General features: G+C 37.1%; 1 protein-coding gene across 28 annotated transcripts in view; it reads left to right on the top strand.

The window, feature by feature from the left end:
• The window catches only part of CASK (calcium/calmodulin dependent serine protein kinase), a 371692-nt gene that overhangs the window by 256948 nt on the left and 100714 nt on the right, over window positions 1–14030 (top strand). For all 28 annotated transcript variants that reach the window (XM_085007759.1, XM_085007756.1, XM_085007749.1 and 25 more), the window contains 2 exons: window positions 814–897; window positions 12869–12968. In XM_085007759.1, the coding sequence (XP_084863885.1) occupies window positions 814–897; window positions 12869–12968 (184 nt within the window). The remainder of the gene's footprint in view (window positions 1–813; window positions 898–12868; window positions 12969–14030) is intronic.

Raw genomic sequence — 14030 nt, 5'->3', positions numbered from 1 at the left:
TTTTCTTGGGGGTCATTTTGTCTTTGCTCCTCATCTTTGGAGTTTTCTGGTTGTGAGCTGCTCAGGTGGGGGTATTTTAAGAGGCAAAAAAATCATCCCAGTGATATCACCACAGGATCACACCATGAGTCCTGAGATCCCTCCACAGTCAGCCAGCCTTCTTTTCTTTTTTTCAATCTTCTGTTAGTAGCTTTCACTTTTGAGTCATCAGTTTCCTTGTTATCAAGAACTCTAACTAAAAAAAAAAAAAAAAAAAAAAGTCAGACCTTGGAAAAAGAAGTTTATTCTGTGGATTAAAGAGTACTTGAAAAATCAGCTCCAGTACCTGTTTCTTGCTCTAGAATCCAGACATGACATGCGTCTTTCAGGCCACTTTCCCCAAGTCCTCCCCCTCTCCCCCTCTCCCTCTCTCCTCTTACACACACACACACACACACACACACACACACACACACACACAGCCTCAGAGGCTTGATCTCATTTCTACTACCTGCAAAGTAGTGATCTCATTTCTACTACCTGCAAAGATTACAAAAGATCTGACAAAGGGAATGAAACCCCTAAAGGATTTCATTTCTTGCTGACAAGATTGTGGCAAAAGTAACTTCATATCTTCATAATAATTATGATTAATTATTTTAGCCATAATCTGAAAATCGCACAGCCCATTATTTTAGCCCTTTGTTATTGTTGAAAATGAAATACTATTTTACTATCAGTTTGACTTTCATTGGGCTTTACTTTTTATTTTAGATGAAGCTTCTTCACTTTTTTAAACCATTATATGTGTTCATTATCTTTCTTCTTTTGTAGGAGCGGGATCGTTATGCCTACAAGATTCATCTTCCAGAAACAGTAGAGCAACTGAGGAAATTCAATGCAAGAAGGAAACTGAAGGTAAATTAAAGAAATCAGCAAAAAGCCAGATAGTTGCAGTCGATGATAATGCTTTTATTCTGTTTCAGTGTCCATGAATATTATCCTGATGTTGGCTTGGCTGTTTTCTTTGCAGCTAAATTCTCACTCCCCAAGTTACCATTATTTCAATAAGATTTTGGTTTTGTAATTAATTTAAGGTAATATATAAGCACAAATCCAAAAAATAAGTTATAATAAGTGAAAGATTAATCATATTTTAGATTTGTGTTATCTTTAAAATTCATCGCAGAAATATGTTCCAGTGTTCAGTGTTCACTTAAAATTGTGATTTGCTCTTATTATCCATTATTGTTGAATTTGAATCTAGGTCATGTTTTCTCAAATTAAATATTTTGACAAAAATGTAAGTTTAGTTTAATGGAAACAACACCAAATTAGAATTGGAACTAGGATTGAACAACCATTGCAAAAGCAGTAAAAATCCCCATTACAGTGTTCTACTAGAAAATATTTTCAAATCACCTTTCTCACTTTTTCTTTATTCTTTCTAAGGTACCTTTCTTCCTTTTACCATACTCCCTATCCTCCACCCCCCAAAATTTAAGGAAAAAAAAAAGTAATTACCCCATATGGTGACTTTAAAAGTTTTTTGAAAAAGACCCAAAATAATGGAATTTTTTCAGCACTGGGTAAAAATCTAATCGGACAGCATTTCCCTCCTGCCCCCAACAGTAGCGACTATTATATTATGATCTTAAAATTAACTTATGTTTGACATACTTTGATTACTATAAGAAAGTTAGCTCTGGAAGTTCCCTTGTGGCTCAGCAGGTCAAGGATCCGGCATTGTCGCTGCTGTAGCATGGGTTTGATTCCTGATCTGAGAATTTCAACATACCCTGGGTGCGGCCAAAAAAGAAAAGTTAGCTCTGTCCCCTAAGTGGTTGATTAGGTAAGGAGGTTGATTAGCCTCCTTCCAACTATAAAACTTCTCTTCAGAAGTATTTTCAGATATGTCATAAGTTGCAATAATATAATTCATTATTATTGGAGCCCTGAAATATATGAATAATTATTTTCCACTCTATATAAGAACATTTATATCAATTTTGGGGAAACTTCTGTAGGCCACAATATTATCCTATAGAGCTGAACTGGCCAACGTATTAGCCACTAGCCACATGTAACTATGTAAATCCAAATTAATTAAAATTAAATAAAATTAGGGGGTTCCTGTTGTGGCGCAGCAGAAATGAATCCAACTAGGAACCATGAGGTTGCATGTTCGATCCCTGGCCTTGCTCAATGGGTTAAGGATCTGGCATTGCCGTGAGCTGTGGTGTAGGTTGCAGACTCGGCTCAGATCTGGCATTGCTGTGGTGTAGACTGGCAGCTACAGCTCCGATTAGACCCCTAGCCTGGGAACCTCCATATGCCACGGGTGCGGCCCTAAAAAGCAAAAAATAAAATAAAATTACATTAAATTAAAAGGTCAATTCCTCAATCACATCACCACATTTCCAGTGTTCAGTAACCACATGTGACTAGTTGCTGCCATATTGGACGGTGCAAATAGAGGACATTTCCATCATTGCAAAAAGTTCTATTGGAGAGTACAACTACAGAGCAGAGGACATTCTAACTTGTTATTGTTAGTGATGATTATTCCCAGTTAAGGCTTTCCCCTCATTGTTTTTGCAGCCAGGGGTTCATGCTGGCTCTTCTCTATTTACTTTAAATATCCTCGGCAAAAAAATAATTATTAATGACATGCCATTATTGAGATGATTCCCAAAAAAGTTTCCCAAGACTTTTATTTTTTGCTTTGCTGCACACCTGAACCAGTGTAGCCTACAAAAGAAAAAATCTTTATCCAAAGTTAAATTCAGTCGCCCATTTTTGCAGTTACTTTCTTCCCCAAAGGAACTTTGTTCTCAATTCTCCCCTAAAGTCTTTTTGACTCTAATTTTGTTTTTTCCTATGTGATATTTTCCTGTCTGTGGAGTTGAACCTTTCATTGCCCAAGTACAGACCTTCTACTGTCAGGCTAAGACTTGCCCCATCACAAGAAACATGCTGTCTTTCTCCCAGTGCCACAAAATCAGACTTGACCTAAAATAGCCAGAGTGGTGACTAAGATTCATTTGGACAGGAGCAAGCAGTCACAACAGAGAGGGGTCATGTGAATTTACCACATCCCTTTGCAGGCCTATTTAAAATTTCAAGACCCGCCAAACAACCTAGATTTAGGAACATCAGCAAAGTTATCATTGAGTTTTTTTCCAGCTTCTAGTGAAGCTGCATTCCTGTGAGTGATTCAGCCACGCTGGTTAAAGCTCGTTATACTTCCCTTCCTCAAGAAACTAATTCTCCTCGTTCTGCCACTTCTGCAAACTTCTAGAACAGAGATTGCAACTTCCTTGGCTTATAGAGCCCACCACACAACTTGTTTTCACAAATGAACAGCTAGGCACCCTTTGTTCTACCCAGACACTGTTTTTAAGTTCCTCAAATGGTGGGAACAGTCTAATTACTGTGATTCCCTTTGAACTGATTAAAATGAAAGTTCACAGAAAGCAATAGAAAATTGCTTTTTTCACATAGTCAGAGGTAGGAAATTTTTATTGTCAGTGTCAGGAAGAAAGAGAAGGAGTACACGTTATGGGAAAGAGTGGCCTCTGGAGCTGCATTGCCATGGGTAAATCTTGACTCTGACGCCTCCTAGCTGTATAACCTTGAATGGGTTATTTAAATTCCCTGTGCCTCAATTTCTTTGTCTATAAAATGCAGATAATGATAATAGCTAACTCATAGGATTGTAAGGATTTAATGAATTAATATATTATAGCAGTTAGAGAACAGTACCTGATGGTCATAAGTACGCCATAGATATTTTCTGTTAACATTGTTATTGTTATTGTTTTATGATGATTTTACTATTTAATACCTTTGATTTGGTCTCTATTTATAAACCACTCTAACTCCTAAATGGACTTTCCATTCCATTTTAGCTTTTTCCCAGTCATTGGCATCATTAACATTTTTGAGGTGTTTAAAGGCTTTCAAAAAAATGTATAGGACATCAAAAATAGCACTGGGTAATCTCTATTTATGTATTTTTTTCCAAAATAATTATGCTTCGACTTTTCTCACCATATTGATCATCATTTTCATTCATAGTATTTAGAACAAGAGGATCTTATACTTGTGCTATATTGTGATATTCACTTCCCTTCCATTCCTTTCCTCTAGTACCATATCCATCCCGTGATATACATTCTTTAGGGCAGTCGGTCTCCAAGTGTGATCCCCAATGTCACCTGGGAACTTACTAAAAATACAAATTACCAGGCTCTAGTACACTTGGGCAAAAAAATAAAATAAAATAAAAGCCATCCAGATTGGAAAGAAAGTAAAACTGTCTTTATTTACTGATCACTTATGATCCTGTATGTAGAAAATCCTAAGGAATCTGTAAAAAATCTATTAGAAATGATAAGTTTAGCAACGTCACAGGATATAAAATCAGTATACAGAATTGAATTGTGTTTCTATAGATGAGCAATGAATAATATTAAAATGAAATTAAGAAAGAGTTCCATTCACAATACCATGGAAAAAAATGAAATACTTAAGAATAAATTTAACAAGAGAATTTTACAACTTGTAAACTAACATTGCTTAAGAGAAATTTTAAAAGATCTAAATAAATGGAGAGATAGTTAATGTTTGTGGATTGGAAGACTCAGTGTTGTTAAGACAGCAATTCTTCCCAAGTTGATCTATAGATTCAGCAGCATCCTTACCAAAATTTTACCATAAATTGGCACAGTGATCCTAAAATTTATATGGAAGTGAAGAGGATCTAGAATAACCAAAACAATCTGTTAAAAAAGAACGAATTTGAAAGTAATGCTGCTCTCAACATTGAGTTGCATGTATATTGTACAGAGAATATAGTCAATATTTTATAACTTAAATGGAGTATAATCTATAAAAATATAACTAAAACTAACACATTATAAAATATTATTTAAAAATAACTGAAACTAACATTATAATTCAACTATACTTCAATAAAAAATACTCTTTGTTTTGACTTGTGACAAAAAAAAAGAACAAAGTTGGAAGGCTCGTATTTTCCAATTTCAACACTTACTCTAAAGCTACAGATGTCAGGATTCTGAGTACTAGTATGGTATAGAGTTAGACATGTAGACCAGTGGAACAGAATTAAGAGTTCAGAAATGATCCCTTATATTTACAGTCAGTTGATTTCTAATAAAAGTGCCAAAGCAATTCAGTGGAGAAGGAATAGTTTTTTAACAAATGGTGCTGGAATGATTGCATATTGACCTGCAGTAAAAGATATAAAAGGCCACATACTGGATGATTCCATTTATTTGCAGTATCTAGGATAGATATTTATGGGTGTACATCTACAGAGACAGAAAGCAAACTGGTGATTGCCAGGCACTGGGTTTTGACTGCTTAATGGGACTTGGGCGGGGGCGGGGGTGGGGCAGTGATGAAGATGTTTGGGAACTAGACAGAAGTGGTAGCTGCACAACATTGTGAGTGTACTAAATAGCACTGAATTACAAACTTTAGAAGGGTTACTTTTATGTTGTGTGAATTTCACAGAACCAGCTTTTTTTTTATACCATATGACAAAATATTCTTTCTAAATACTGACTTTCACTTTGGCACACTTGAGGGACATGACACATTCACATAGTAACAATGGCTCATTGCATCACTCAGCTCACCCAAGAGACCACCCATCTTTCCCTCAGCCTCAGGCATGCAGGTTTATTGAAAAAGCCCCATGAGTGATTCTGCTAAGTTTGCCTTCGGGAGTCATTACTTTAAAGCACAAAGTTGTAATGGTTCTACAAAATGCCATTATATGTACAAGTCATAATTTAATTAACCAGCTGTTGGACATAGACATTGCTTCCAGTTTTCCATGACCGTAAATACTATTGCATTGGCTCTGCTTTCATTAATAAATCTTTATACACCTCTGATTATATTCTTAGGGCAAGTTCTTTGCTACTGGAATTGTTGGCATCAGAGTGTATACATGTATTTAAGATTTTTGATCTCCATAAATAACTTACCTTCCAGAAAGAAGCTTTATACCTGTTTGAATAAATTTTAATAGTGGTAAGAGCTTATTATTTTTGCAGTTAATCCTTTTTTTCTCATTCTGAACGTTTTGTGAAACTGTTTTATGCCAGAATATGAAACTTTATTCATTTTACTCTGCTAAAATTTCAAGACTGTTACTTATTATTGGTTATAATAGTATCAGTACTCAACAATCAGAAACTGTTCCTTTGCATATTCGTACATTCATTTTGACATTTAGCCTCTTTAGCAGGCTGCGGGAGACAACAAATCCCAATGGGAAAAATTTTGGACAATTGTCAGGCATCAACATCATTTTCAGACTGTCTTTCAAACCGAAGATTTTTAAAATTTATAGAGCCCTGCATGTAATTTGAATTATCACACACTTCTTTGTATTTTCCTTTATTTTATTTTCTATCTATGAATGATGATGGGAAATTTCTTTTCCCCATTTTGGTTATCAGACATTTCGTATGTTGGATTTGCCCCCTCTTTTTATTTCATATTGAGCTCTAGAATTTTGACACTTCAGTTTTTAAAAGTCCTGCAGAAACAAGACTTCTTATATAAACTACATAAGCCTGAGTCTGGGACTAGCCGTGAGGGTCGTATTTTCTCAGACTGAGTAGCAGGATGCATGGAACAGATTGTGTGATCTAGGCTGTCTGGAACAATCTGTGCTCTATGGGTATGTATCTCTTAAGGAGGCACACCTGTACTCTAACCCTGGGTGCCATCTATGTGAAGGTGTTCCTGGGCAAGGGGCACAAGGCAGGGGAGGGGCTAGAGGGGTAGCTGTGGGTGTCTGCGCTTATCTCTCTAGAGAAGAGCCTCAGGAGGGAATCTGTTCCAGAAATCCCCTTTGCTTCATGGATTATTTCTACCTCTGTAAAAGCGAATTTCCCTATAGTGAAGCATGTCAAAGAAATTCTGTATAAATAGAAGCAATATTCTGTGTTTGGGCAAGTTTATTGCCATCAGTTCAGGAAATGGTGAGTTGAATCCATGTGATTCAATTTGGAGGATCAAACCATTTACTCATATATACAAGAAGTGAGGGAGATTTCCAATAACTTCCTATAATTTTCCTTTTATTGATTTTGCAAATTGCAAAAATATAGGCTGCATACTTCTCTGATATTGTCAGTTGGTCTCTTGGGTTCCGGCACTTTGCAGAATTAGGAAAAAATTGTTTAGAAATTCTGTTTTCAGAGTTCCCACTGTGGCTTAGTGGGTTAAGGACCCAGCACTATCTCTGTGAGGATGCAGGTTCAATCCTTGGACTTGCTCAGTGGGTTAAGGATCTGGCATTGCTCCAAGCTATGGCATAGGTCACAGAAGCAGTTCTGATCTGGTGTTGCTTTGGCTGCATTGTAGGCCTCAGCTGCAGCTCCAGTTTGACTCCTAGCTCAGGTACTTCCATACACTACAGGTGTGGCTGTAAAAAAAAAGTAAAATAAATTTTTAAAAAGAAATGCTGTTTTCCAGTACTTTATAGAGCTGCGCTGTCCAATCCAATAGCCACTAGGCAGATGTGGCTACTTACGTTTTAATTTTAATACTAAATACTTTTTTTTTTTTTTTTTTTTTTGCGCTTTTTAGGGCAGCAGGTGTGGCATATGGAAGTTCCCAGGCTAGGGGTCGAATCAGAGCTGGAGCTGCCGGCCTACACCACAGCCACAGCCACACCAAATCTGAGCCATGTCTTTGACGCACACTGTAGCTCCTGGCAACACCAGATCCTTAACCCGCTGAGTGGGGCCAGGGATCGAACCTGAATCCTCATGGATACTAGTCAAGTTCGTTTCCCCTTGAGTCACAATAGGAACTCCAAAATTTAAAATTTGTTTTCTCAGTTGCACTAGCCACGTTTCAAGTGCTCAATACCATTTACGGCTGGTGGCTACTATATTGGACAGTACAAGTATAGAACAGTGTCATCAGAGAAAGCTCTCTTGTACAGCACTGCTCTCTGGAGTCTTGGCACATCCAGGAGTAATAATGCTGCAACTAAGCAGCACCTTTTGAGAGGTCAACCAGGAAGCTCTACCTAGCTGTCTTTTCTCAGTCTTCTATCAATTCAACAAGAGCTAACTTAAGAATTTGTCAAGGACCTTTTTACCCTAATGAAAGCCAGCATTTACATACGGTCCTCCCCTGTGCTGAGGGTTTGCTCAGAGGCAGAAGTTAGCACAGTGTTTGGGGGCTCCAGCTCCTCAGAACGGTAAATCTGGTATCCAAAAGGCACCTTTGATTCTAAAAACTGAAAACTGTTGTTATGGTGCAAACAGTTGTATAAATAATAATTGACATGGTTTTGATCTTATATTTTACAGAGCAATTGTATTAACTGCTGATTCTGAAAAATAGAGTTTATTACTTCCAAAGTTAAGCAGTCTAGCTTTTGAAAGTTATTGTATACATTAAAAGACCATCTTTATAAAATACAGACACAAAAGGATTCCTAAGATGTCTGTTCCATGCAACTGCTCCTAAATGTAGCCATATCTCCTGCACTTACTTATAAGTCTCATTATTAGTCTTCTTTAGTCATATGTCTTGACTTAATTATGAAATTCTAGGTTTTAGACTTGTGTTCATATGTATCAAATACATATAGTCGATGCTAATTAATCTGATAACTTTGGTTGTGACTATGTGGAGAGAGATGTGAAGTTCTGATTCAGTCCGTGATTTTACCTCATTATCATCTAGGACCCAATTCTTACATGGAGTCAACCTAAATCCTTAAATGTTTTCTAGCCTTTTGGTTATCTCTGTTCAGCCTCAACCTCTCCAAATTCTCCACCCTTTTTAGGGTTTTAGTTCAGTGTTCTGAATCCTAGTAAGATAATCCTAGTAAACACATTTGTGTTTATATGTCCCTGTGATACATTTTGTCACTTCAATATATCACAAAATGATTATGTGTTACCTTGCCACTTGGGTACAAAGCCACTTATTCTACAGCTCATACTTGGGTGTTTTGTATTTAGATTTTTTTAAGTGTACCTCCCTATTTATATATGTATGGCTGATTCTCTTTGCTGTACACCTCAAACTAATATAGCATTATAAATCAACTGTATTTCAGTAAAATTAAAAGAAAAAAATAAAAAATAAAATGTACCCCCTCTGCCCTTCTGCCTGTCAAGCATCATGTTGCTTGTTTCTGAGCTTAGTGAGGGGTATTGGCTTTTGGCTCTGTCTTCAAAGCAGTAATTCATCTGTGTCAACGCTCCTGTTCCTTACTTAATAATTTTGTTGCTTCCTTAAGTGCATACAGTAGTTCACTTAGCAGAAGTCTGAGCTAACCAGTTTTCTTTTTGTTTTTTTCACTTCCTTATATGTGACACAGAGTCATCTAGCAGGGAACATTCCGTTTTGATGTTTGACATATTAACTACAATTATGATAGAGCTTAATTACTTGCAGTTCTCGTTTTCTTTGAATTTAGAATCTACCTTCTCCTTTCTAGGTTAATTTGTTCATAGAAAATTGCATCTTTAATATTAATAATCACAACATATTGTAAATAGTCATCTTAACTCATAGTTGCTATGTCTCACTCTCAAAACTTACTAAAATATATCTTCTAAAACTAAAGTAGATAGAAAACTTCTTTATCAAGGGTTTAATAAACTGGGAAGTTTGAAGCACTGCTTTGAATCAAGATCTGGTTTTATGTTGTTGTTATACCCACAGGCTCTTCCATAGCAGCAGTGCAGCAGAGGGGTTGGCTGACTACAGTCTGGGGACCAAAGCGCTCACAGAAGAACTTCACTCTTAATTATTGATTAATTTCATAAATTAGTACATCCATATTTCTCTTTTATATATAAGTTTTGTTGAGACTCAGTGATGTAAGTTCATGTACAAATTGTCTGTGGCTGCTCTCAGGCTGAATGGCAGAGTTGAATAATTGCAGCAGAGACCATATGCCCTGCAAGCCTAAAATATTCGCTGTCTGGCCCTTTACAGGAAAAGGTTTTTGAGCCCCGGTGTTGTAGAAATCTTTGAACTGGAGAGAGTAGTCAGAATACCTCAATTCTGTCTATTCTTGATTTCTGTCTCTTAGTTGGCAGCAATCTTAATAGGTTGCTAAGCCTCTCTGGTCCTGTTTCCTCATCTGCAAAATGAGCCTCTTTGAATGAATCATCTCGAAGGTTGCCTCTCAAACTCTAACAAAATTCTATAAATCCATGAACTGTTTTATAACCATTTTGCTGTTTTACATAAGAGCTTTGCATTGAATATATGAAACAAATGCAGTCATTGAATTTAAAAAGCTAAATAGACAAAGCTGCTAGCCATAAGACAAGTAAATTAGGAACTTGCTACTATTGTTTCAAAAGAATTTCCCTCTAAATAGTGCCTTCCTAGTATGAGTATTTCTAGGTCTTTGATTATAGTGGTAGCTAGAACAAGCCTTAAAACATAAAACTAACATATTAAGAAACTCAGCTGGAGGAGTTCCCATCGCGGCGCAGGGGAAATGAATCTGACTAGGAACCATGAGGTTTCGGGTTCCATCCCTGGCCTCGCTCAGTAGGTTAAAGATCTGGCGTTGCCATGAGCTGTGGTGTAGGTCACAGACTCGGCTCAGATCCTACGTTGCTGTGGCTGTGGTGTAGGCCAGCAGCTACAGCTCCGATTAGACCCCTAGCCTGGGAACCTCCATATGCCGTGGTTGCGGCCCTGAAAAGACAAAAGACAAAAGACAGAGAAAGAAAGAAAGAAAGAAAGAAAGGAAGGAAGGAAGGAAGAAGGAAAGAAGGAAAGAAAGGGAAAGAAAGAAAGAGAGAGAAAGGAAAGAAAGAAAAACTCAGCTGAATTTCATTTGAAAATAAAACATCTCCAAAGTTTCGATGTGAGGAGTATGTGATTTGGTATTATAAAAATTCCATTCTCACCCAGCTTTTAGGAAACAAGTATAATATGTAAAGTGAAATAAGCTTCTCCTGTAGAAAGAAAAACTCATTATTCAGTACTGTTTCTTTTGTTGTGGTAGCTGACCATAAAATTCCACATAAGAACCTCTCATGCATTAACCCTGGACTTTGGGAAATGTAAATAGTTGCCTGGAATGGTATCATCAAAATCACTTCTCTGTTTTTTGCTCTTCTCCTTCTGTCATCTGTCTTTTTCAATTTGTGTTTGTAGAAAAAAGCACTAAAATGACCACCAGCCCCCAAAATGAACCCTGTAGAAATGTCTTCCTATTAATAATATTATTAAAATTAATTATTTTTATTATTAACAGTATTTAATAAAGGCCTGCACACACAGAAGACTGATTTTTCTTTTTAGGAAAATCTAAGAGCTCAATATTTAAAATTTAGACTTAAGACACTTAGACTTCTTAGGTGATTTGATACTTAGTGAGCAGTTCTACCTAGAGCAGCAAGGGCTGTGCTCAGGTTCTAGCTACATGTTAGTAGAGTTAGTAATAATTTGCACTTAAATTTGTGGTTTTGCAAAGCATTTTCATAAATATCACAACTTTTGATAGTCACATAAGGTGAGTTATGTCAGTTTTAACATCTTCACTTTACAAATGGGAAAACCTTAAGGGGTTAAATGGTTGACTCAATTAGGGTCATGCAGATGGAAGGTGGCAGAGCCAAGGAACGCGTCTGCATATGCTCAGCTACACCCAGTACTCGCATAACTGAACCCTTTTACAAAAATAACTTTTATCATTCTCCTTGTTACTGAAACAATAATTCCCAACTTTTTCTACCCACTGGTCTTAAGGGATGTCATGGACTCAATGTGACAGTGATTCTCAACTAGTAATCAAGGGACTCTGTGTGTATGTATACACACAGACATTTTGTCTTCTTGCCTTTTCTAGGGCCGCTCCTGTGGCATATGGAGGTTCCCAGGCTAGGGGTCTAATTGGAGCTGTAGCTGCCGGCCTACACCATAGCCACAGCAACACGTGATATGAGCCGCGTCTGCGACCTACACCACAGCTCACGGCCACGCCGGATCCTTAACCCACTGAGCGAGACCAGGGATCAAACCCACAACTTCATGGTTCCTAGTCGGATTCGCTAACCACTGTGCCATGACGGGGAACTCTTCTATGCATATATTTTAAAAGAGTCAGTTCCTATCATGACTCAGTGGTAACAAACCTGACTAGTATCCATGAGGACGTGGGTTCGATCCCTGGCCTTACTCAGTGGGTTAAGGATCTGGCGTTGCCGTAAGCTGTGGTGTGTAGGTCGTAGACATGGCTCTGATCTCGTGTTGCTATGGCTGTGGTGTAGGCCGGCAGCTGCAGCTCTGATCAGACCCCTTGCCTGGGAACCTCCATGTGCTGCGGGTGTGGCCCTAAGAAGCAAAAATAAAGAGTCAACATGTAGTTGATTCTGCTGTGTGGCCTGACTGAGAATTACTGTACAGGAGTAACACATCGTCATTATTGATAACCAAAAGAAAGGAAAAAAGGTTTAAAAAAAGAAAAAATGATTCATATTCCTACTATCCAGAGATAATTAATACTATTAATGTTTTGGTATATGGTCAATCTTTTATATCTGTAGTAACTTTTTTTTTCAAAAATAACATCATATATATATATATATAATATTTTCATTGTCTAATATATGTCTAAGTTCAAGATGTAAAAGTTTTCGCATACTTTTGCAATCCCCAGCAGTGTTATTCTGGTATGTGCATATGTGATTTATCTAAAGGAACCCAAAATTATTTAAAACTACTCTCTTCTAGCTATTATCTCATTTAACTTTCTGAATAATTCTTAAATAACCACCTGGTAATTAACTTTTTCATATTTATGTATTTGTCTTAATAATATATTTTTTTCATCTCTTTGCTTTAGGGTGCAGTGCTAGCAGCTGTGTCAAGTCACAAATTCAACTCATTCTATGGGGATCCCCCTGAAGAGTTGCCAGATTTCTCCGAAGACCCTACCTCCTCAGGTAATTGAATCATTCATTCGTTCACCATTGCAAATCATTTGGTGTCTTCATCCTTTCTCTTCCGTTATGAATAAACTTTTTCTGTGTATCTGGTCAGATCCTCCAAGAGATTCTAAGGAAGTTTGTCAGCAGCCAAATTCCATCCACATGTGTCTAATTCCTTTTCATTTTAATGCCAAAGTTACTTTCCCCTACTACTCGAAACCAATGTTTCATTTTTTTTTAAACCTCAGAAATACTTCTTCCCCTTTCCCCTCTCCAATCCAACATTTGTAGTCAGTCTTTTTGAATCTTTCTGATTACCTTCTACTTCAACAAAAACTTCTGGTGTAAGATTTTCCCCGTATCAACCATAGCAGGTCAGACTTTTGGACAGCACTGCTTTTAACTGAATCTTTCAGTGTAAAGCTGTCATGTGAAGTATCCCTTGAAACAGTTTACAGGTACTTCTCTTTTTATACAGTGTATAGTACATTTATACAAGCATTCGAGGGAGAAGAACATAGAAGAAGGATTACCTATTTTGATGAAGTGTGTATAGATACTCCTAAAAAAACCCACCAGCGTTCACAAAATTATTTCACAAAATGCTCAGGTTTCTGTCTTACCAGTGAGGTATTCTCAAGGGTTAGTTATTAAAAATACATAGGAACCATTTATATGTGTAAGTAGATGCCTGTGTGTGTTATAGTTTTTTATTTTTATTTATGTATTTATTTTCTTAACTCCGACATCACATGTCTTCTGCCCTCAGCTTTTCTTTCTTTTATTAGAATTACTCAGCATTTACCGTGTGGTTGACTTTGTGCTGGTGATTTGACTTTTGTACTCTTGGATTAACTCATTCAATATTCATGTATTACCCCTGGAGTCAAGGCCCGGGGCCCCTCCTAACGCATGGCAGGTAGCAATGTAGGAAGAATGGAGATGCTAATGCTTCTTTCATGTTGGAACCATGAACATTTGTCAGTATTTTTGCTTCATCCTTCCTCTGTTATACTCATATGTGCACATACATGCTCACCTACACATATCCACACACACACCGATTGGTACCTGCTT

This window comes from Sus scrofa, chromosome X (genome assembly GCF_054392235.1).
Source record: "Sus scrofa isolate SSC_HxYL_T2T_F1_AM1 chromosome X, Sscrofa_HxYL_maternal_Yorkshire_Landrace_v2.0, whole genome shotgun sequence".
Taxonomy (NCBI): Eukaryota; Metazoa; Chordata; class Mammalia; order Artiodactyla; family Suidae; genus Sus; species Sus scrofa.
Note: the sequence above shows the minus strand (reverse complement) of the source record. Positions and strands in the feature narration are given on the sequence as shown.